The following is a 25,332-nucleotide window of genomic DNA, read 5'->3' on the forward strand; positions in this document are numbered from 1 at the left end:
AAATAAATAAAATATTAATGCATATAATAAACAATATACTCAAATAGTCTTGTAGAAGCTACAAAATCAAGGAGAAAAGGACTTTATTCATTGTACCAACAGACTTTGGCAAATTAGCAATCTTCGCATTTGGAAATGCTTTTTTTTTTTATCGGCAATGTCAGGGCTGAAACAAATAAATAGCACATTTTTTTGCAGATGTACATTGCTGGAATAAAGATACATTGTTTTTCCTAATTAAAAGACATACAAATGTGGTGTGAAATCAATGCATCAGCTACTTAAACATGATTTTCTCCTTTTTTAAATAAAGCTTTTCAGTTTCTTAAGTACCTTCAAAAGCATGTTTTAGTTAAATAAATAGAATGATCTCCATTTTTAACATGCACAACTGATTTGTGTGGGAAAAGTATATATACACATGGTTTGAGCTTTCAATGACAGTACCTCACCATCGTACACGCACACACAATCATACACACACACACACACACACACACACACACGCCGAGGAGACTGGAACACACGTACACACACTCACACACACTAACATACTTACGAATGCAGATACACTATACATATCTCCCCCTCTAAGCTTTTCTACATGGTCTTTCAGAGGGCTAACCTATCAAAGTGATAAAAATGCAATGCTGAACATAATGAAAAAGAAGAAATTATGAGTCCGAACATCACATTTTTAACATCTGAACAACACAAGTTTTTTTTTTTCATTTTGGTTTTTTCCTTTTTTGTAACGTAACAATCACAAAGATATGGATTCATGCATTATGAGCTTTGAGTCGTGATCTTCCGCCTCTCCCGGCAGGAAATCATAAGTCGAGGCTTGATGCTTCAAGTCAGTACTCTTTTAAGTCGATGAGGATAAGATGAAATGCTACTTCTGAGAAAGTCATGTACAAACAATCTACAAGTATCTAGAAAAAAAAAGTCAGCCTCAGGTGCCTCAGGGCATCCAGAGCTGGAGCTTCACTGCAGAGAAATAAGGACGTAAGTCTTCAAGTTCACTTGTCTTTCCTGTTTTTGCCTGTTTGTCTATCTAAGATGTTTCGCCTTTGAGCTTTGTCGACGATTCTGTTGTATTTCCTTGATAGGCGGCGTCTGACTAGTGAGCTGCAGCGAAGTGACCCACTTTTGCCTTTTCTTGTCTGTTTAGGTTTTCATGAAGCAAAGTAGGAGCTCTGCATGGAATAGAGCCGGTCGATGGGGTTCCGACTCGCCAGATTGAGCCCGCCGGACGAGGCCATGAAGCAGTCACTAAGGCTGGTCAATGAAGTGTCACTGTCAATGTCGTGGAATATCGAGTCGTTTCCTGTGGTAAGACAAAATAGAAAACAGGTCATTACAATGCTTTTTTTTTTTGTCTGAATCTATTGATTTATTTAAAATACATTAAAAATAACAATATATATATATAATGATCTAACTAAACTTCTTTTGTGATAATCATGTGTTTTCAATTTATTTATTCAAATTAATTTAGCTATTTTTGGGGTTAGAGTTAGTTTTTTTGTTTGTTTTATATTATATCACTTAAAGTATCAAATTAGATTTAGTTTCCAAAAATAACCCCAAAACATAGGTACAATAGAAACTGATATCACAGAGAGACCCTTGCAGATCATCAAGAGTTTGTGTAAATGTAAAAGTTCATATCATTTGATATATCACTGTACATATATAAGCTAAACAACAATAAATAAAAAAAATAATGATTAAGAGTCAGTCTTCACAAAAACAACATATAATTTACGACTGCACAATTATGTATTTGTATGGGATGCAACGTTCCAGACAATCGTATATTGTTAAACTAAATTGTTTCTCACTAACAACCGAGCTAATAGCAAATGTTTACTTCTGAGCTAATCTTCCTGCTCTATCATTTTCCTTGTGGGCACAGTTAGCTGTAATACGCTTTCCAGTACTTAATGACACCATTCCGCAAGACAGTGACAGGTTGATGGGCTATGGTTTTTAATGAGCTGGCAATGTTGTCTGTCCCTGCTGTTCTCCCATAAAACCCAAGCTGGAGTGTGATGAGACTGATTTGGGCCTTGCCATTCAGGAGAATGAATGACAAGACACTTGGGACCTGTTCTTAGGCTGTCTGTGACCGATGTCTCCAGATTTATGTGGCCAATGCTTGAAGTTAATGTCAATAATATTGAGAACAACTGAGTTGTGCAGAAACAGCCCCACTCTGAGGAATTACAATTCGCTTCTTACCCAAACTTAATACCAAATTTTGACAAATGTGGCTAGTTCTCAATGGTTTCGCTCAACGTGTTGTTTTGCTAGCAGACCCATGGATGCTTTCCCATGGCACTTTGTGTGCGTCAGCCATCATGGTTAACCATTGTTGTTTTACATGGTGCACCACAGATCATCGTCGCTCTTTAACGAAAAATCCATAGACAGTGTCACACAGCATAACAGGCTACACCATTAATCCTTTGTGAGACCCGGCCGAATAAACCAAAGGGGTCGCTTTGGGAACAGTGGATGGGGCGAGTATGGTTTTGAAACACACTGAATTCATTTGGAAGGAAAACTTCAAAATAAAGTGGTGCGTTTGTGTAATCTCATGAGGAAAGAAGGGTGGTATGGTTGCATTCTGTGAATCTTGTGGTCCAAACACATGCCCCAGCTTCAGGGAGCAAACATGACAGAGCTCTTGGGTTGATGCTCACCATATGGGTTCATGTGGTCACCGGGCATTTGAGGAGGAGTGAGGCCCTGCTGGAAAGGGTCGGTGCTGTAACCGTTCTCCATAGCAACCATCTGTTGTTGGGCGGGAGCCAATGGTGTATAGGAGTTCATCATTCCCTCCATTCGATTGGACATCACCTCTGGAAGGGGAAAAAAAAATCAATGTTGATCTGCCTTTGAGATATTCTCAGGGTAGGGATGACTGACATCATCTCTACAAACTGGAGAGCGTAGTTAGTTTAACAACTGTACATAATGCAAAACATTAATGCTTCGTTTAGTAAGAATTGTTCTTTCTAGCGGATTGGGTTTCTCCAAAAATCAAGGCTGGGTCTGGTATCTGGCCTCGAAATCAAGTTGAATTTCACGAAAAACCAACAAACAAGAAACACTCTTGTTCTGTAGCGGGAGAAGACGCTTGTGACACCAGCCCTATAGGGCAGTACTGTATGAGTCATACTCAGCGCTGAGGGCTAGGAATGACTCTTGTGGCTTCTAGTCTGGAGCCCACCATCTCAGCCCTCTGCTTTCGAGTGGTGAGCTCTCACAAGAAAGATGTCTGCATTTCATTTCTACAGGCTTCCACAAGTTTCCATTACATCTTCTACTCGGATGCAAAGACATGTGATGTTGAGTTTTACCACACTGACACTTTGCTAACCCATAACCCATGATTCTTTTCAATCCATGATTCTTCAAGTTATAAGTAAAAAAAAAAAAAACTAAACTAAAAATAACTAACCAACTAAGTAAATAGGAGAAAGAGAGAAAGAAAGAAAGAAAGAAAGAAAGAAAGAAAGATGAAAACCAAAGAATATAAAATTGTCATATTTGTAACACAAATTGACCCTTATTTTTTAAAATAAAATTAAAATGTAAACTTTTTGTAATGGTGTAAAGGAGGTATAAAAATTTTCATGACTATTCACAAAGGCCCCATTTACATTACGTTTAACGTACGTTAAGTACGCTTTTTGTTTTAAAACATAACTTTGGTTACTCCTATCATTTACACTACTTTCCCATTTTCCACCTTCGAAAACTGAACTTTTGATAATGCTGCACACCCCGTTTTATTTTGAAATCTCCGGAATTGTGTTTCAGTGTAACTGGACCAAAGCAGAGACTTTTAAAAACAATAGCGTAGCTGCTACATTCATATTCATCATTAATAAACGTGTAAACAATAACATCATGCTCGTTGTTGTACTTATATATGTGTATAGGTACATTTCCCATTCAACTGCTCCAAGCAAATAGATGTGTCCGAATCTGCCTATACATATATATGGTTGCACCAGCATAAATGGTCATGTAACATGCATTTTTGGTTTGATTTTCTGGAACAAGACAAGGATCGTTTTCTTCTAAAACACCTTTTAAAATGAAAAAGCACTGTTGTAAACAGGGCCTAAGTATGTCTTCATCTACAAAACTTGTTTTTTTTTTTTTTTTTTTTTTAGAGTTTTGTAGAGACTTTGAAAAACTCTTGAACCACAGCATGACGCAGCAAGTCCTTTCTAGAATGTTTTCACACCAATCACTGGCCCCAAAGCTGAAACTATTGGAAAACTGACACTTATAACCAAGACAGATAGGATTTACGATAACAAATATAACAATGTATTAACCGTGGGGCTCCACTGGATGACATATTCCAGCCCAATTCCATGATTCATGACATCATGGACTACTCGAGACCACTATGGTATTTCCCAAAGGGAGTCTGACTTCACAAGACTTCTCAATATCTCAGACCACCAGAATAGTTCATCTACACCTAGCTGTCTCTCTCGAGCATCTCCATCACCCTATCATTTTCATTCGTTTCTCGGAGAAAACAGTTCTATTGGTTCATGAGGGTAAGGTTCATGACCAAAGATGGATCACTATCTGACTTGAATTATCCCATTAAATGTGACACAGCCAAAGGCCACAAAAGTGCTGAAGCAAACAGAGAGAAACTATTGTCAATGTGATGACTTTACACTTCTGACGTTCGACAGTGGTCTTTTGCTCTACACAGCAGAGTCAAAGCTCCATAAATGAATGCATCGTGAGAATAGTCCAACATCGGTCTATAAAATAAAAGTATTATTGCTTGTGGTTTATCACTGAAGATGATTCAATGATCGCCTCGATTATGGCTTTGCAGGAGAGCGGGCACAAGGGGGTCTGTTCAGCAATAAAATGTCAATATAAACCCTCAGTTTTGCACAGGAAGTTTAGCTTTTATCTCAAACAACAAAACATGTGTTTATATGTCTCTTTAAGGATTGAAAATGTAAATAGAAAAAGAAATATTATAAGCTACATACATTAAGTGGAATTAATATGTTTGATTTTTACATTTTTGCTCTGGGATGTACAACAACAAAAATTGCTTTAATAATTTCAAATGTAAATAGACTATGTGTCAAAATGAATGGCAAAGTCTTAAATTTATGAAGCAAGGTTATTATCCATGTACTTAGAGTATAATAGGCATTAAATGTTTTGGTTATTAACATTTAGCAATGCAAGTACTTTTATTCAACTTAGCCATAAATGTTTTTACTGTATTCAAACGTCATCTCTAAAATAAAACAGCTTTACAGTTATTTCCACAGTCTCTAAAGACAAACGCAGAGGGTGAAGAAATAAATATGACTGATGGAGGAATGGACTCCACTGCCTTACAACAAATATTTGTACAGGAATTAAGACTCTTGAGCTGTAGAGGAAACATTTGTCCTCCTCCGTAGAGCTTGGAATAATATTCTTCACGTTTCTATTTTCCAGACGGTGTCATCCAAACTCATCTGTTACAGAAGCTCAGTTGGATCGTCTCAAAAACATATTAACTGTCCAAAACAGACGCTACTTGACGGATTAGCTCTTTAACACTCTCAAATGAAAAATTAGCCTAAAAAACTGTGTTAATACATGGAATGTTGCCAAGCATGACCCGAAACAGATTGTCTTATAAATGTGAAGCTCGTGAACTCCGTGAGTGTGAAGATCACAGATCACAATGGCTCATCTTTTTCGCCCGGCTGCATGGCAACTTGAGACAACTGCTTTACTGAAACCGGGATGCTGGGTCGCTTCCAGCAAAGGAGGGAACGGGGTGGGTGGATCGGTCAAAGTGGAGGCAACTTCAATGCGCTTATGTTGTAAATTAATTCGTCCACCTCCACACTTCCTCCCTAACACAAGAGCTGACCTGTTTCTCGACCTAATCTACAGTGACCAGGGGTCATCGCCTATGTTGCTCGCCCTGGTTTTGGGAGGTTTGACACGACTCACACGGCAAGGGTTGGTGTGGTTGGATGTCAGTTGCGATGCCTCACTTTCTACCATTAGGCAGTCTATTAAAATTGAAGCAAAAGATATGAAGCAAAACTGCCTATAAGAAAACAGAACCTTTTACGATTTATGCAAAGTAAGCTTGAAAAAAAAAATTGGATAAAAGTTTTAGTAAATGTTAATGGACTGTAGTATTCTCAGTTGCATTTTAGCAAAGCCAGTTTCTGGTACTAAATGAAAAAATGTAAGGTTATTGCGACTTTTCATTCTGTCATCATGTCATTCTCACTTTTTCTAGAAATTGGTAGATATAAACTCACATTTCCAAGCTATAAGGGAAAGAACTGTGAGATATAAATTTGCAATTGCAAGAAGAAGAAAAAACGAGACATAAAAAAGTTAGAGTTAAAAGTTATATCTCACAATTCTGACTTTATAACACATTTATAAGACACAAACTAACAAACTATTTTCCCTTCAGAATTGGACTTTATAACGGATTCTTAAAATGCAAAACATTCTACAAATTGGAGATACTTTAAATGCTACTCATTCATGTTGATTTCCATCTCGGACCTATGCGGTTTCCTTTAGGTTCATGTCAGGACATTTTACCTTGGCCCAGCCTTTGGGAGTTCTGCTGCTCCTGTTGCTGCTGCTGTCTCCGCGCCAACTTCTTCATCTGAAAAAATAACGATAAAAGCACAATCAGAAAACTTCGCGACTCCCCAGACCAACTCTCGACTATCTAAAGAGAGATGCTCCTTGTTGTTCACCTCTGCTTGAACTACGCCAAGCTTGATCTGGCTGCATTATATTATCCACAGCCTTTTGAAGATAAAATCAGGGCTCTGAGGTGGGTTTCAGACGCTAACGTAAGAGCAGGATGGATGTGAATACATCTCTCTCGAACTCTTGGGGAGTTTTTTGTGGAATGCGTCGAGAGGTTAAGCTTCAGGCAGATAGCGACTGAGATTTGCTGTCTCGAGCCTTGCTTGCTTTTTCCCTTTTGGCAGCAGTTGCGAGGAGTTTAGTGCGTTGTTGGAGGATTACTTAAAAATTGTTGTGTTATCTGTTCCTTGGATGTACATTATCAGGTTTGTGCGGGTAATACTGGATGATTAATAAGGTAGTGTACAGGATCTGGACTCACCTTAGCTCTTTGGTTCTGGAACCACACTTGAACCACGCGAACACTCAAGCCTGTCTCTGCAGCCAGCGTCTCTCTTACCTAGATTGTATGACAAAAAATCATTGGTTTCTTTAGTGACGAGTGTAATATATTGAAGCCTATTTCTATGAAGCCTATGTTCAAAGAAAGGTTGCCATTCTTGTGCTTTTAATTTAGCATATAATTATCTCAAAAGTTTCTTGACCCCACAATTGCACCTCATATCTCACAACTGCAATTGCTTTTCATTTTATTTTAACCATTAATGCAATGTGACTTTACATCTCACAATCGCAATACATATCTCAAACTTTAACATAATTGCAAATATTTATCACAATTGCGATTTTCTTTCTTTCTCACATTACAGTAATTACATATTAAAAACATTACAATTTGATATTTTACAATTGCGATGTTAACTGCAACTAGTCTCAGGCTTTATTCCATGTAATTGTAACTATCTCTTAAAATATTACAATGTTACTAAATTATCTCACAATTGCGACTGCATATCTTGTAATTGTGATAATTTTATGGAATTACAACTTGACATTTTATAGCAGTGACTTCATAAACTTTCTCATAATTGCGACTCTAAATATTATAGCGTAACTATGTAACTGACAAAAAAAAAAAAACATTTAAATTGCAACTTCCTGTCTCACAATTGCATCATTAATTGCAACTTTCAAGTAATTATGATAATAACAACTGCAAATATATACCCCACTATTTCTAATTTAAACTGTGTCTCATAAAAACACATTTTACTTTCTTAAAGTTGCAAATGACCATAGAGAGATGGTGTTCAAGATGGATGAAACTGATGTCTAGAGGAACTGACCTTCCGGCATGGTTTGGAAGAAACCTCAAAGGATGCCTTGAACGCACGCCTCTGCTGCGTGGTAAGGATGGCACGCGGTCGCTTGGGTCTTCTTGGTCTTTCCCATCATCTCCCTTCCCAGTTCCTCCTGAACCCTTTTCCGGCTTGATATCCAACTCTTCATCTTCGCTTTTCTCTGGAAAGAAATCCATCATTCGTAGGAATCAGTACTTACTTTCAAAACTCTGCAACTTTTAGACAGCCTACTGATAAATAGATGTTTTTGTTCTTTTCAATTTTAAGAGATTCAGTCACAGCGCATCCATAATGAAAGGAGACACATGTGGTTTTAATACTTTTGTTATCAATTTATTAGTGCATGAGTGGGCCACATCCACTGCAAAACGCAACTCTGACTGTGAAGTATGTGAATTTGTCATTGGACTGACATTGTGTCGTTTAAAATTAATAGCGCACGGCTTTGGCTGTTTAACACTATATAAATCTTTGATAAGAATCCAACACACAGCGGATGCAACGTTTTGGGGAAGGTACGAAAGTGGAGCACATATGGGAAACGAGGTATAATATCCAGGGGAAGTGAAACAGATAGCAAAACCACAGATTCAAACAGTGAACATGCTTGCAAAAAAGAACACAACGCGAGCAGAATTTAAGCTCGCCAAATCCATAAAGTTCAATATCTCGCCTCATATCACAAAAATGTACACTGCCTGTTCTTATGAACTAATCAAAGTGTCTCAATTAGTCTAAGGTGATCCTCGGGCGGGTTAATCAAGCCTCCAGCCTGTGTCGTGATAATCTCTCTCAGTAGGTCCAGCTAATGTGCCATATTCACAAAATGGCTCCTGGCTTTCCTACTGTAATTATTATAGTCAAACGGGGGATTGGCTTTATTGTTCAGTGGGTGGAGGTTTCATCCAATAAGCCACATCAGCTTGTGTTTAATAGAATAATAATAGTAATTAAAAAAGGTGCCAAACTCCATAACGTGGCCTGGTTCAAAAGTTAAAAACCCAAATGGGCACGTTCCCAGCACGACTGTTTTTCGAGATTAAGGGCTTCTGCAATTTGGCACCAGTGGCTTTTGTGGCATCAGCAGTGAACATCTCTGGCGATTAGGCCTGCAAATGGTTTGGCCTTTTTAAGTGATCAGCGGAGATACAAACATGATGGGCTGATTCGGTCCACTCTCTCATCTGTTTCTGATCACTTTTTCTGTGATGTACTGTGAACTAAATGAATTCTTAGAACTTACACTTAACTTCTTGCATTCAGATCAACTTAGAAACATTAAGCACGCATACCAAAAAAAAAAAAACGTACAAAGGAGGAATAGAAAAGAGACAAACGTCCCAGAAAGTTGATGCAGTCTTGCTGAAGCATCTGACAAATTTCTCAGTGTTTGAGAGAGTGGGCTGTGTGTGTGTGTGTGTGTGTGTTTTAAATGAAATCCACATGGGGATGGTAAAAGTGAGGCTTGGTGAGATGCCTCATTACGGTGAAGTGAGGGAAAAGGAGTCGGAGGGGCTGATAAGAAGTGAGAAGGACTAAAATACTTCTGTCACTCACAGAGATTCAAGCTCTTCTTTTTGCAGCAATTTAACTTGCAGCCATATTCTACACTTTTGTGTGTATTTTTTCCTTTTTTACAGAATATATTTCTAAAAACGATCCTAGTGTTTTCTGTCAGACTTTTGGCACTCATTGTATGGACAAAAAACAGAACAAAGAAAATCTTCTGAAACGCCCCTAAAATATATTCACGAATATGCTGGCATTATGGTCTGTGGTGTATAGATTAGCCTGTATTCATACCTGAATCTGAGTCATCGGGCTGACAGAGCCCAGGAGGTCTTTCTCTCCTCTCATAGTCGTTCTTGCACAGCAGCTGTCCGTCCTTCAGGACCTAACTCATCCCTTTCCTCAGCTGTCGGTCACATACACAGCAACAGAAGCAGTTAAGGTGGTACACGCACTCTGAGCGCCGCATCACAAACTCTGTGGGGCGATTTTCTCCAGGCAGCCGCTGCATTTGGTCGCAAATAACCTGTGAAGGAGAAAAAAGTGTAAATTATCAAAAATCTGTCTAAAAAAGACATAAGGTAAAACTTTTTGCTCTAAACCCACACTAAAGTTTCATGCATTACAAAATAGATATGTCCTCACGTTTTTGTAAATCGGAAAGAATGATGAATATGAAAAAAAAGCATACGAAAAGTTTGGACTCAGTGTGCAAGGACCGCTTTCATTTAAGCTGGATTTATGTGAACAAACATATCATAAAAATCTTAAAATTCTGATTTTTCTGACAATTTAAAATAACTTATTTTATATTTTAACATCAAATTTATTCATGTGATGGCAAAGCTGCATTTTTCCTGAACTTCAGCAGTTGTGTTGCTGTATATTTTTGTGGAAATCATTAGACATTGTTCTTTGAGATGATTCTGTGATGAAGAGAAAGGTCAAAGGGTTAATTATTTGAAATATTTATAATATTGTAACCATTTTTACTGTCATTACAGATCTATTTAACATGTCTTTGCCAAATAAAAATCATTATTCTTAAAAAATAAATAAAAAGAATTAAAAGGCATCACAAACTGAAGTCTGTCATATTAACTTTTCAAATATTTGCAGAACTTTAATAGTAGAAAAACAAAGCACACATGTTTGACATGACAGTGTGTAAATAATGTTTTATTCACTTATGACTTTTTAAGCAAACTATCCCTTTAAGAGTTTTAAAAATACAGTATGTGTAAGGCATCCCAGCACAGTGAATGTCTTTACATGTGCTTGTCCATCATAGTGTGGTGATTAAGGGGGCAGGGGGCATGAGGTTGAGCCCCTGAGTGATCTGCTTTGACACTGGCTCATCTGTTAATGCAGCCTGGATAACTCCTCAACGCTTCAGCAGAACCCAATGGGAGGAAATACGGATCACCTCTCGACCCAACGCACCAGCAAACCTCAATCAGCAGCATGGGCCCTCAGCTCCACTGGCTTTACCCCCGCTCACTGCAGTGATTAGACAGGCTCCAGCGCCACTCACACAATGCTACTGAAACCGGAAGTTATTTCTTAAGGAGGAAAACTTTTTTTACATTTCTTTTTTTGTAATTAGACAACAAACTGTTGATCGTAGGAAATAAAAATTAGCATGTATAAAATAATAAAAAAAGTGTAAAATAAAATTGTTACATTTCTTTCACTCATATTTGATGCAAATGCACACTACGTTGCTATGAACTGATCTCCTGTCAGGCAAACTCTAAAATTATACACTATGCCACAATGCATGTCTGTTTACATAACAGACTGCGGCCACCCCCGCAGCCTTCATTTCCTCCTAACGGTGCCGATAAAATCATTTTGGTTTCATTACAGGCAGAGATATTGCCATCTCGCTCTCATCTTGTGAGGTTCAGCGGGAGCCCACCTCTACAGGAAGCGGGTGTGTGACAGTGTCCAGCCCATAAAAGCTGATTTATTAGCCTTGGTTCTTTTGTTTGCTCTGGCTGGTAGGACAGCTGCCCCAGCGCTTGTGCGTATCTCTGCATTTCATCTGTGGCATTGTTCACCGGGAGGGAGAGACAGGGAGAATGCCCATCATCATCATATTCTGTGGATGGTGGACAGGGTTGGTTGACAGTGATGAATATGTGTTAATATGAGTTCAGATGAATATGTGTAAATATGGTGGGTTTTGTGATGGTAATTTCATTGTGAGACGGTGATGGGCGACTGATAATGACAGCCCGCTGGACACACGACCAGCTGCAGCAGTTTTGTAAAGCTGCGTATTTTTTGTTGCGACTGTTGTTTTGCATGTCAGACTTTCTACAGGCGTCCTTTGAGATTTCATGACAATAAACCTACAGTGTCATTTATGGAGCAGCATCATTATTAATGCTTGACAAATACTAATTGACAGATACTGTATATATATATATATATATATATATATATATATATATATATATATATATATATATATAGCTTTTAAATGTAAACTAATAAAGATTTATATTATGTAATTAATAAATTGTTTTTTTTTTTAATTGCATGACAATATATAGTGTAATTCTGGTTGTTATCAATTATTTAAAATGTAACATGTTTTCCTAATAATGTTAGGGTTTATGTATAGTAAAATTTGATTTTATTTTAACTCCTTGACAAGTGGGTTAGCATATTTTGGATTTCTTTTTTTGAGCGGGATAACAATATGGATTCTGGCATTAGCAGGCTGAACATAAGCCTATAATCTTTTATTTATTGTGGGACAATAAGAAGATTAGAAAATTTTAATTTGCCATTAGAAAAATATTAATCCTAACTAAACTGTTGACATGCCAACAACTCTCTCTTGTTTGTGGGATATCCGTCTACCTGGCTCTTTTCTCCAGTCTGAGCGAAGGAATAATTCTAAGAAACACACCTTCATCATTTTGTGTTTAGACACTGCCTGATCTGTTGTGGTTACTCCCAATTGTTCAAGCAATTACGTCCACACAGATTTCATTAATCTCATGAAAATAGAATTATTTTCCCCACACAAATCAAATATTGAGCAAGTATTGAAGATTAGCATGGTTGTAATTTTTGGCATGAAGGCCACAGCGCTGCGATATGATCTTGTGAAACATCTGTAAAGAAGATGAGTTGGTAACAATAACAAGATGATTTTGCACATTCCATCATATTTATGGAGTTTTTGCTGTCTAAACACATCCAAACACTCACAACGCTCACATTAAACGATGGCTGACGTAATATTTTGGCTAGATTAACCAGTTACACGCCGGATCTGTCAAACACGTCAGACAGAATAATGAATCTGTCATCGCGACTCAGTTTGAATCAAACGTTCATTCAACAATGCGATTCCCAGTCAAAGACTCCAGGGCGATAAAGGCCGGAAAGCACAGGAAATGAACCCTATTGAGCATTGGTGACACTTTCCAGTTTCGCCCGCTCACCTCGCGCCGCCCGCCTCGGGATCCTTCTCATCCAAATGAAAACATTCCCTTTCATCCGCCTCTTTTCTTCTCACCTCCTTTTCCCCACCCGTTCTAATCTTGTAAGCCATTATTTTTCTATTTCCCCTCTCTGTCACTTTGCATTATTTTTGCTGCTGTAATTCCCATTTGTTCCTTCTGGAATCTTCCTGTCCTGGCATTGTCCCGGCGTCTAATCCGGACTTTTTGGCTGTCGTCAGCCCCCCTGACCCGTTCCCCATTCTCAGCGGGACCTCTGATGGAATAGCCACGCATGACGCCCTGCTTATAGCAACCACACCTCTGCAGGAAGGCGACGCTAACTTTTCGGATGGGCAGAGAAAGCCTTTCACAAGCTGGCAGCAGAAGTAAATCCTTCTTGGAGGAACAAGGGGAATTAGCAGGGAGCAGTGGAGTAGGGATTTAACCCTACCCCTTTTTTTCCTTTTGAAAGGCACAGTCACTTCAACTCCCACTGATCGCCACAATCAAACAGGGCAGAGGCGGGGGGTAACAGAAAGAGAGAGAGGGAGGCGGCCGGGATGAGGGGGAAAGAGAGCGGCCCAGTGAATGACACAAGCGCTGGATTGTGGAGGAGCCCTAATCCCACTTTAATACCTTTCCAAGTTCAGCACCGAAAGAATGCGCTTTAAAACAACACCGCAGTGTGTGAGCAGGCGAAAGGCGACTGGGGTGGGAGGTGGGGGTGGGGGTTCATTGCTCTCGATCCCCCGTAACATTACCTGATTAGTCTGGGTGAGCAGCGGAGTATGGGCACGCAGGGGAAGAGCGAACCGGACGTTGGGACAGACGTAAACAACGACGGCGCTTACTGGGATGCCGCACGTCTTCTGGAGGGGATTTCTGTCCTGTGGTTTGAGATGAAAGCTGAAGAGAGACTAGAGAGTAGAATCCTTCAGATGCATCTCCACATCTGGGCCTTTTAATAAACCTCTACAGTGAGGAAAAGTACTAGCACCAGACACAAAACACAAGATCTCAGTTTTTCTGCCGTTGGTCTCAAAGAGCAAAAACAAAAATAAAAAAAAATAAAAAATACAATAAATAAATAAATAAGAAATATCATGATACTATGACAAATATAACGGATAACGAAAAAATAAAAAAATATATAATAATAAACGGAACATCTAAATATACTCTATACTGAACATGTCATTTCAAAATGACATTTCACTGTATATACTTATGTTTTTTAAAAAATGCATTCAAATTATTTGTGAAGTAAAAAAATTAAATAAAAAAATCAGGGAAATAGGACAGTCAACAAAACCACTTATATTATAAATACATACTATATATGTATCGTTTACTGATAAAAATTAATCCAAGATGGAGTACAAAGTGAAAATATTTCATTAAAAATAGTGTTAAAAAGTGTCCAAAACAATATTAACTACTTGCTTAATTTACCTAATTTTGTGTGTGCTATGCATTGTAATGTGCATTAAGAGTGTTGTGGTGCTAGCTTAGCAACATGCTAACACTAAACTACTGAAAACAGGTGGAGTCCAGTCATCAGTGCAGACTGCTATTTACGAGTTTATATTTATTTGCCTACGTAGAACAAATCGATTGCATAGATTTTTCATTCTAGATGGAGGACATAGTAAACAACAGACTGTGAGGCAGCTATGTTAGTTTTGAAACAGAACCTATTGTGGATACTATGAGGAGAGTGAATGATGTGTGTGAGAGATGAATTATAAAAAGACAAGACTATTGAGTCATTAATACAAGTTACAAACAAAAGGGGAAGAGAAAGACACAGACGAAACAGAATTGGGGAAGGGGTATTATAAAGTCCCTCAGACAGCCAATTTGTTTGTCCTGAGGATGTACACTCCCTACCAAACACCTGAGCGCACAGATTAGCAGATAAGACCCTCGCATTTGGATCAACAGACACAATTCAGGCATCCCTGTGCCAATATTGATTCAGATCCTCCCAGACCCAGACCCCACGAGTCAAATCAGAGATAATCCACACAGATAACTTCAGAAAAGATCATTATCTGCTTCCAGACTCTAACAGCCCAGTGTATTCGCCAGAAGAATCGATATTCATGCACCAAGTCTGCATGTTTGGTGAGAAGAAATGTCCACCATTGCAAACTTACAGCAACAGGTACCAGAGGACATTTAATACATTTTCACAATTAAGTGGAGTGAAATAAACATAGCCTCTTAAGACCCTGCGTCCTCATATGAGGACATTTTACAGGATATTTTAGTGAGACTATGCATCTCAAAGTTTTAAGTCTGGATGTCCTATACAGAGCACACATTCAGGGCTTTTCAGTGATACTAAATGATTGGTTGTTTCACTGTGATCACAATCACCGTCATCACAAGAAAAATTTTTTTTTTTTGCTAATTATTTTTAATGTTCCAAACAAAGTAAAGACATCAACAAAAAAAGTGTTTCTTAAAACTATTCGTCTCATGTCTTAAGTTCTTAAATTGAAACAATTAAAATAACTGAAAACATTTATTAAGAATAAATAGGCTTATTATAGAAATTTGTTCCCCTTAAAAAAAAATAAATATATATATATATATATATATATAAATTAAAAAAATTGTATCTGGCATGCGTTATGTCCCAGACTCACTCCCTGCACACTACAGGCAAAAGCGACCAAATTCCTCCACGTTCCTAGTTTTCTGACATGATATTTTCCCTGCAGGGCGTCTACGTCTTGCACGGACAGAGCGTTTGACGGCTCATCACAGGAAGATAAAAAACGTCTACCTTCCAACTCCTCTTAGAACGGTTGCTGTCGGAGTACGCACTTTCTCTTTGAACAGTTTATGAACAACTTCAAGTGTGACAACATCTTAAAGCTTTCACCACATGTTGCCAATGATTTCCCGACCACTAAAGACCTTCCCTCAATGCCTCTAACTCGCTGATAAGGATCACATACCCAGAGGAGATTAAAGATGAGTCTAGAGAAGGGAGCGAGGTGTGGGGGAGTGTGCGGCTTGATAATCGTCGTATGTTTAGCAACACATGCTCTCATCACCACCTATCCCCTCGTCTGTACTGAACATGCAAGGGAACGGGGGAAAAAAGCCTGCAACGATTTCAGAATAGATTCTTATGTCACCACATTTCCATCAAAGGCTCTGTCTAACAGCTGTAAACAATCACTTTGAAGACAGCCAGTCCCCCCAGGTTCTTCGACCGAGCCCCCCAGGCCTGCGATGTGTTCTGGTCATGTCAATCATGAAGACACGAACACTGAGGTGTTTGAGAGGGGGGTGGGTTTGAAAAGAGTCGACGAACGCAGCGTCTGGGAGCTACCTGGTTACAGCCTACATGGCTTCTGTGATCTTCTTTGTTGTTGTTTTGTTTTTTTCATCTGTGACATCTTTTCTCTTACATACAGATGCAGAAAAGTGAGAGAAAGCAGTTTAGAGCAGCTTCACTGTAACAGATTAGAAGTGGAAAAATTGTTGCATGTTCTTTGGAAAAAAGTATTGATGTTGTGTTTTGCATTTTTGAAGTATATAAGTCTATCTATCTATCTATCTATCTCATTACAGTTTAATTTCTTTTTTAGGCATTTTCCTAAATTTGAACAGTACTTAATCCTGATTTTTCTCTGATATAAATCTTTTTTTTTCTCATCACACATCATTACTCTACAATGATTTGCACTGAACGCACATCAAGGACTCTGACTGAGACACAAGCTGTGACACTTTCCACACATACAAATGCTTATATGCTGCTGGCTGCACATTACGCAGTTTGTAATCGCAAAGATCATAAAATTAAAATACATTTATATTACTTAAGTAAATATGAGCACTAAAAGTCAGCATGTGCAACCGAGCACAACTCAAGCCAATATCGCGACTTGGGTGTGAATGACCAACATAGATATAGTTTCTACTGGTTTAGTGTGCTATAAAAATCTTTGCTCTTTAATATTCTTTAAGAATAACTGCAATGCTTCTGCCATTTTGGGGTGAGATTAAACGCAATTGATCATAACTCAAGTCCTTAAACTTTAAACACAGACTAAAAATGCTGTTTCATTAGACAAATACCATAATCATTAAAGTAAAACTTCTCTTTAATAATCCATGAGGAAATGGGCCTCTATTACTGCTTAGTATCAGCGTTTCTCACGGCGTGGAGAGATTACAGTGTGAACTAATGAAGGCAAATAAAGAGTATCTTCACCACGTTCCCTGGGCAAGCTCAAGTCAACGCTAAGAGCTGCTTAATCACCTCCCCTCTCTATACTAAATTAGCATAGTAATGGGCTTTAAATTGAGGCTCTTTGTTTTTTAATTAAACTCCCAGCAGGTAAAAGTAAAACACATTAGAGGAGAATGTGCACCTTCATTACTGGCCCAGAGGTGTTTTCCTCCATCAAACAATCTTTGGGCTCTTTTTCTCTTGAGGAACACTGAAGGAAGATCTCAGAAGACACGTTTCATCCCTCACTTTGTCCCCTGTTCGTTTAAAATATCTATCAAATTAGACGCAAACTGTTTTTGAAGCTTGTGGGGTGTTGATGATATGCCTTGTGGCTAACAAATGGCTCGTAAGCCGCGGGATGAGTCACCATCCCAGCGAAGAACATGTGATCATCTACCTCGCCGTGATGGATAAGCGGATTTGCCTAGACAGGTTTTCCTTTGGTCTATGACACCATTGTCTTGTGCATCTAAGAATGCTGGGAGGTTTTTAGCGCAGGTAGGTGGCTGGTTGGCTTCGGGGATTGTTATTCATATTTGTTTTGCAACAGCTGATTTATTACCCTGCTGAATTCAACACCTGAATTGTTATACGGCGTACACATGAATTCCCACAATCGTGAATCTGCCATTTAAGACTTTCAAATAAATGATGAGCGCCACTAAACATCTAATCACCGCAATCAATGCGGATCGATGTTGCTTTATGCTCTGAAGGAAACCCCAATGCAGCTTTACGGCCATCAACATCGTCATCATACACAATTTGACTGGGAACTCTCATTATACAACATATTTCATGTTCAATCTGTGTTTTTGAGTGTGCTTTAGATCCCAAAACTCATGTGACGTTTAAGGACACAAATGAAATCAGTGCCTCTGGGTTCTGTCCTACTCTTTTGGAAAGTGGTTATGTGACATGTTAAATTTTCTCTTTCTGTTCACGGAAACACATGTTTCGTAAGTGCTCCTGACAGGATAATATTCCACGCGCGGTTGAACGCCCTTATTGATCTGACAAACAGAGCTGTATCACAACGCGAGGAGATGTATTCAAAAATACGAAGAGTTTTCTACCTGGCTGAGCGGTTAAATTATTCTCAGTGATAATTATCAAAAATGCTTTCTGCTCCGGTGAACTGAAAGATGTAGTAACTTGAGGGGTCATTCGCAGAGGTAGGAGGCATGGCTGAGGGAGAGTATCAGTGTCCAAACATGTCTACACACTTTCCTCAATGCCTCTCAGCAAAACATAGGGCCAAGTGCAACATTCACAAGCTGAGTTAACACAAATCAAGCTGTCTTAACATATTTCTGTGAGAAAACTTGGGCAGGAAAGTCTGTCTACTGGTCAAACATATCTAGAGACGCAGTATCTCTGATTCAAAACCTAGTCAGCCACCTTGCTGTCTATACTGTAACTGAATCTCATAAATGACTGGTTTGGAACACTTTCCATAGGCAATGAGTGTACAACTAACATGACTCCTAATACATCTCAACATTTTGCCTTCTCTGCCATCTTTATTTTTTCATCCAGGCTTATACATTGAAAAAAAATATTAATTGAATTTACAAAAAAATAAAATAAAAAAGATTCCAATCAATTTATTTTAGCTAACGTTACTTATTAACGTGTGTTTGCAACCCCATTTTCTTAGTAGTCTAGAAACACATTCTGGGATTACTTTTTCCACTAACTCAAATGCTGCCTCTCGTAGTTGTCAGCGGTGGGAGCGTGCAAGGGAAAGTTCTTTTTATATAAGGAAAGGTCTTTAATAATCCACAAAGGAAAGGCAAACAAGAGCCACACATAAACATAGACGAGACCAGATGATTTAACATAGAATAAACAGGAACTTATAGGACAAAGGAAATGACTTAATTAACTAGACACACCTGAACGCAATGAGACAATCAACTGGGGCACACAGAGAGCACATGGGGCATGAGAAACAACAACAGAACAGTCCAAATACGTGACACATGAAACAGTCTTGACATTTATTCCTTTGAGTGCTGACTATTTAGACCATGTTAAATTTTGGAACAAAGCAATGATGCACTACTCAAAGAAAAAGAAATCTGACCACATGATTGCACCAATATATGCTGTCCAATGTTTCCTTCAGAAATCATTCACATGGTCCACATGTCACATGCTCCTTCAGAAATCATTTTATATGCTGCTCAGGACATTTTTCATATTATAACACTTTTCAAAAGGTACAAGTTTGTACCTGTAAGGTCCATTTTGGTACCTTTAAGGTACATATCAGTATCTAAAGTGTACATAGGACCCAAGTATACATTTTCAATAAGGTACCACCCCAGTGACAGCTTTTGTACCCTTATTTCTGAGAGTGTATCATTAATGTTTAAAACAGTTCTGTTGCTTAATATTTTTGTGATGATACTTTTGGATGAACAGATGTTTTTTCTTTTTTTTTAATGACCCCAAACTTTTGAATGATATGGGGATGTATAAAAATCTAACAGTTTAAAAAAAAAAATTGAAGGATAAGTGTGGAGAGATGGCTGCACTGATATGAAAAGGACAGCAGGGCCGTGAGCGGTGGAGGTTGAGTACACAGCTAAGCCTGGGCATCAGGCAGACAGGTACACACTGTGTGTTTGGACAGCTGTAGATCTCCAGTGAGCATGTTCAATGCAGAACCACAGCTCCTATGTACAAAGAGACAGTGCTGCCTCTCACAAAACATGAAAGAAAAGAGGGATTGAGTGGCGTGAGCACGAGGAACCGTATGCAAGATCTGACCCATCTGAATCTGATTTACAAATAAACATAAAATGCTGAGAGTTCATGCTGGAGAATCATTGGCTGCTTCGTGATAATGCTGATTACAAGTTTGGATCAAACAGCTTTCAGATCCCTTCTGAAAACTAACAGGAAGATTAAACCAGCTTAAGGTGATCTAGTTTGATGGTTTAAGCTGATCATTTGAGCACCTTTTACCTGGTTAGGTTGACCGGCTAAACAATTTTAGCTCCCAGCTGATAAAACGATGACACTATTGTTAGCATTAAATGGTATTTATCTAATTTAACTGGTTGACCAGCTGGTTTCCTAGCATGGATAGTTAGAACATGCTCAAAACCATCAATAAAGACCAGCCTAATGAGTTTGGCCAGCCAGGAGACCATCCTATACATCTTAAGGCCAACAAACCAGCTTTTTAAAGGTCTCTTTCAGCAGGAGAAAAGACAAGATTCATAGATATAAAGATCAGTGAATTTCCCCTTTTAGCATCTCCCAAACTCTTTTGTCATTGTGCTACAGCGTGTTCCCTTGTAAAGGGAGGCAGAAGTGTGAGTTACGGGCAGAGCTCTGCAGACTGCTCTGCTTCTCATCACAGCGGTTCTGCTCTGTAACTTAAGCCTGCAGTAATGCTCATCTCCTCTCTGGCCCGTTGGAGACCTGACATCTTTACAGCACATGCACTGCAAATGAGAGAGCATCTGAAAGAGCAGGAAAGAGAGAGAAGGGAAAGCGAGGACTCTTGAATTAACTCTATTTTGAAAAAGTCTAAGAGTTAAAAAAAAATGAGAAAAAATGGGAGGAACAAAAGAAAAATGACAGAGATTTTGTAAAGCAAACAGACAAAGGGCTCCCTGTAAAGTTTTCTGTACCTGTTTAATAATGCTAATAACTCAGTGGTTCACCCTTCCAAACCACTTTAAATGAGGTCTAACAGGCCTTTTTGCTCAAGCTGAGCCACTCCCGGACAATCTGCTTACAGTGGGACTAATAACTCTCAGATGGCATAACGTATGCTATGAGCCATAACTTCCCATAGATAGCCTAATGAAAGGAATACTAGTCAGACCAAATCCTTGGCATTAGCGCCAGTGGATGACATGCTTTTGGATGAAGAACAGGGACAGTGTTACACCACTATATAATTACAACACTTAAATGCCAGACATATGGTGGAATATTTAAAAAAGTTATATTTTAAAAATGACAAGAAAATAATAATAATAGTAATAATTCATATATTATTGTAAATTAGTATGATATATTTAATAATTAATACATATACATATATATATAAAATATATGTATAAATATAAATTTATATATATATATATATATATATATATATATATATATATATATATATATAAAAAATACATTTTTTATTATATTACAAATATAATTTAAATATGCATTTCAACTACATAGATAGACAGATAGATATGTCTGCGTGCATGGAGTGAATTGTGGTTGCTGCTGTAACAATATAATACATTTAAAGAATTAATAAAGATATTTAATAAGAAGAATATAGTATAATGAAAATATAATAATAATAATAGTGCAATAAGTGTAATATAATAGTAATAATATAGTACTACAAAATATATATAGATAAATACACTTAAATAAGAAACTACATTTAAAAAACATCATATATCATTATACATTATTACTAATTATTACTAATACTATTTTCTGAACATATAGCATGAACTATATCAAAGTAACACTTGATATCATCAATGGTGTGGTGCACAGAGCCAAAACACTGATCTAGTGTACCGCTCCCATCCATTCCTAAGACACACTTGAGAAGGAAAACAATGAGTGGAATACTTCAGCGCTGAAGTGGTTAAAAGCAACATTTGGAGTAGAGGGCTTCATAATTACTATTGACCCTGGAGGGCCTTCTTCTGAGAAATAAAACAAACAGTAATATAAGGTGTTCTGAAGCGAGGGCTCTGCAAATATGCAAAGGCAGGATTCGGTGGAGAACGTCACGCGTTGGCTCCTTTTCAGGGCAGCCTAATCTGTGGGCCTTTCCACACAATATTAAGATGGCTTTGGAGCCACTTGGCGACCCAGCTGTTCACTAATGAAAAATTCCTTAGCTCCATACAGAGGCTGGAGAAGCTTGTCTGCTAACACACCCCAACCCTCTTCCGCCATGGAGAGCCATGTGGAACTGTCCATCTTGTGGAGTTTACCCAGAATGAATAAATAGTGGATTACCAAAAGCAGAGTCTGGAAAGGCCGGCAAAAAGCATATGTGTGTCCTCCTCCCTTCCCGCTGACCTCTAATCTCCCAAAAAGTGAAAAGAAGAGTGTTTACCTTAGTTTTCATTAGCAGAATGACCCTGTCATTATTTGGATGCTAGCGTGTTGAGGTGGGGTCTGTTTATGTGACAGAGACTTAGTTTAAGCTTGAAATCAAAGAGAATGCGTAGTGACAATGAGCTTAGTCGGCGTGGAGATTGAACCGAGGACTTCGTTTGTTTGCACTGTCACTTATTTCTTTATTCCTATAGATTCCTTCTCTGTTTCAAATAGGGGAAGTACTCCACACCCCACAAAAGTCAACTTTTGACTCTGAAAAGGAATATCACTGTTTATTTCTTTATTACATGGCACGTTAATTAAAACATTTTTTAATTATTAGTTTAATTGGGGGTTTGTGTTTTGAATAGCAAATTGGTCACGCTTACGGGACCATTCTCATTATTAAACAAATAGTTTGTTGAAAAAAAATTACCTGTATGATGCGTTCTGTGAAATGGACAAAAATATGTTTTTTTTATTTATTTATTTTTTCAAAGAAAAGTGCATTTAAAATCCAAAAGTTCAGTGTGTTGTTTTTGGACCCCATTAACACTTTTAAATCTTTCTTAAAATGTATGTTGCACAGAAGAAAGAAGGTTTAGATAAGCGTGACAGTGAAGAAATTCACTTTTGGATGGAGTCAAGGCGTTGAAACCAAGCTTTCAAGCTTCTTCTTTGATTTTAAGATAGCACTTTATCGAATGTGACATGATAAAATCACCGGTAAAGTTTATCTTCAACTTTGTCCTAAGTACAACTGAGGATTCAATAGACATAATACAATCTTAATGTAACTGGCACATTCGTGGTGCTTAGCAGTCTCAACACAGTAAGGACAAAGAGGAATAAAAAGAAAGAATATAAGACCAACAAAAGTCAGCCACAGTCCTATTCCCATTCTTTACCTTTATAATGGCACTTCTTCTTAGCGAGTTATATTTCAGCGGACTTGACAAGAGCATCTCCAAACTTGTGTACCCCCTTCCTGGCTGTCTTGTCACTGTCTGGCTGCGAAGTGTGGTGAATGCACATTTAATAAACCTGTTTAAAGTGGGAAGAAGCTGGTAAGCGGCAGGCTCTGCAGAGTTATAAAGTCAATAGCTGCCTTCTTGACCCCATGAAAAGTCACTGAAGAGGCCCATGTCAGTTCACAGGGCAGCCGGAGAGATAGAAGCCGTGGAGGAAAAAACGATTTGCTGACAGATGAGTGTGTGAGGATCATCTGTATTGTGTTCTGTACTGTGGGTATGTGTAGGCTCAGGTTTCAGCTAACACTTTAGAATAGGGAACTATCTGTTTTCCCTGACCAAACTTCTCATTTCCTGCTTAATAGTTAGCAAGGTAGTTACTAAGTTTAGGTATGGGCACAAGTTAAGGGATCTAAAATATCATGCACATTAAGGCATTAATATGCGCTTTATGAGCAATAATATGCAGCCAATATACTAGTAATATGCGTACTAACTAAGCAGCTAGTTAATATTGAGAATTGGTTCTTAAAATAAAAGTGTGACCAGTTTACAAGATTTTATCATACCTCTAGTCTGGTTTGGGAAATATTATTATTATTTATTTTATTTTTTTACTGTTTAAATCAGCCTAACCTGGTTTTGATTTATATATATTAAGTAAATAAATAAATGTAGATTTATTTTCATATAAATGAGCGTTAATCATAAAAAATGACAGTAAAAACAACTGTAATGTTATAAAAAATTATTTTTAAAAATAAATAGTTGTTTGTTTCTTTCTATTAATTCTTTCTATTAATCCAAAAAATCCTGAAAAAATTACAGGTCTCCATAAAAAGCTCTCCCAACACAACTGTTTTCAACATTAGACAGAATAATAATTTTTTCCTAATACTTACAAATCATTATATTAGAATGATTTCTTGATGATCGAAACACTGAAGCCTGAAGTAAAGAATATATATTCAAATATAGCCCAAAACAGAAAACACTTATTTTACATTATATTATTATAAAATGGTATATTGTGCCATTTAGTTTTGGATTAGTTAGCTGTTCATTACCATAAAAACCTATTAAGCATTCATATTGTGCTCTTCCACCAACAGCTCTCAGCTAATACAACGGTGCTAAATGTTGCCCAACTTCTACAACTACGACACAAGAGGCCAAAATGCCTTCGAGGACTTAACCTGAAAGTAACACTCTAAAAGAACCTGGTTAGACATTGTTTTGTACAAAGCCTCATTTGCCATGGCTTCACTACTTGAACTTCGCTAACATTGAAGCCACAGGTGATGAATGAGGAAAAGAAGCCTGGTGTGCAAAGAAAGAGCAGGAGGGTACAGAGAGAGCATACATCCTCCGGGTGATGGATATATTGAAGCATAGTGGGCACATATTAACCAAGCCGATCTGGGCGGCTACAAGTGCATACTAAGACCAGCTGCTGCAGGGGAGCAGAGAGGGCAAAGGATTCATGAGGAGATCCTGGTCTCTGGTGGCATTGCACAGGTTTCACTCATGGGAACACACTATGGATATTCAGTGGCGGACAGAAAGAAAATAAAGCTCTCGGTCAGTCTGCTTGACGCGCCATGTTTCCTCGGTGCTGGTAAAGAATGTTGGGCATTTAGAGGAAGCGCTGGAGAAAATGAAAAAACAAGCAAAGGTTTTTTTATTGACAGGATGTTAGGGACCCAAAAGGCTGGAGGATTACTTCAGCCAGATTAGCATAGAGAAACCATGGCTGAATTTCCAGGCCTGTAGGCCCCTTCAGAAAGCCCAGTTCCAGGTTAGGAGGTGTTATGCTGAAAAGCTGCCTTCATTGTGGGGGCTGAGTTACACTAGCCAAACAAATATGTCTCCAGTGTGTGGGGCTGGCATGATAATAGCCAGATGTCACCATAGCAACCGTGGCAAAGTGAGAGGCGCGGGCGGAGCGAAGGAGCGAAGTGTGAATGCGGGAGAAAAGACAC

At 38.2% G+C, this 25,332-nt stretch overlaps 1 protein-coding gene across 1 annotated transcript; it reads right to left on the bottom strand.

Annotated features, from left to right (window-relative positions):
- Positions 1 to 1,079: 1,079 nt before the first annotated feature.
- lmx1bb (LIM homeobox transcription factor 1, beta b) lies at positions 1,080 to 13,782 on the bottom strand. The gene is given in 9 exon segments (XM_043247394.1): positions 1,080 to 1,330; positions 2,712 to 2,870; positions 6,634 to 6,700; positions 7,172 to 7,249; positions 8,037 to 8,131; positions 8,134 to 8,211; positions 9,855 to 10,043; positions 10,046 to 10,086; positions 13,661 to 13,782. Coding segments are annotated over 9 exon segments (981 nt in total). The 3' UTR covers positions 1,080 to 1,178.
- Positions 13,783 to 25,332: the final 11,550 nt, after the last annotated feature.

The sequence above is a fragment of the Puntigrus tetrazona genome, chromosome 8, assembly GCF_018831695.1.
Source record: "Puntigrus tetrazona isolate hp1 chromosome 8, ASM1883169v1, whole genome shotgun sequence".
Lineage (NCBI taxonomy): Eukaryota > Metazoa > Chordata > Actinopteri > Cypriniformes > Cyprinidae > Puntigrus > Puntigrus tetrazona.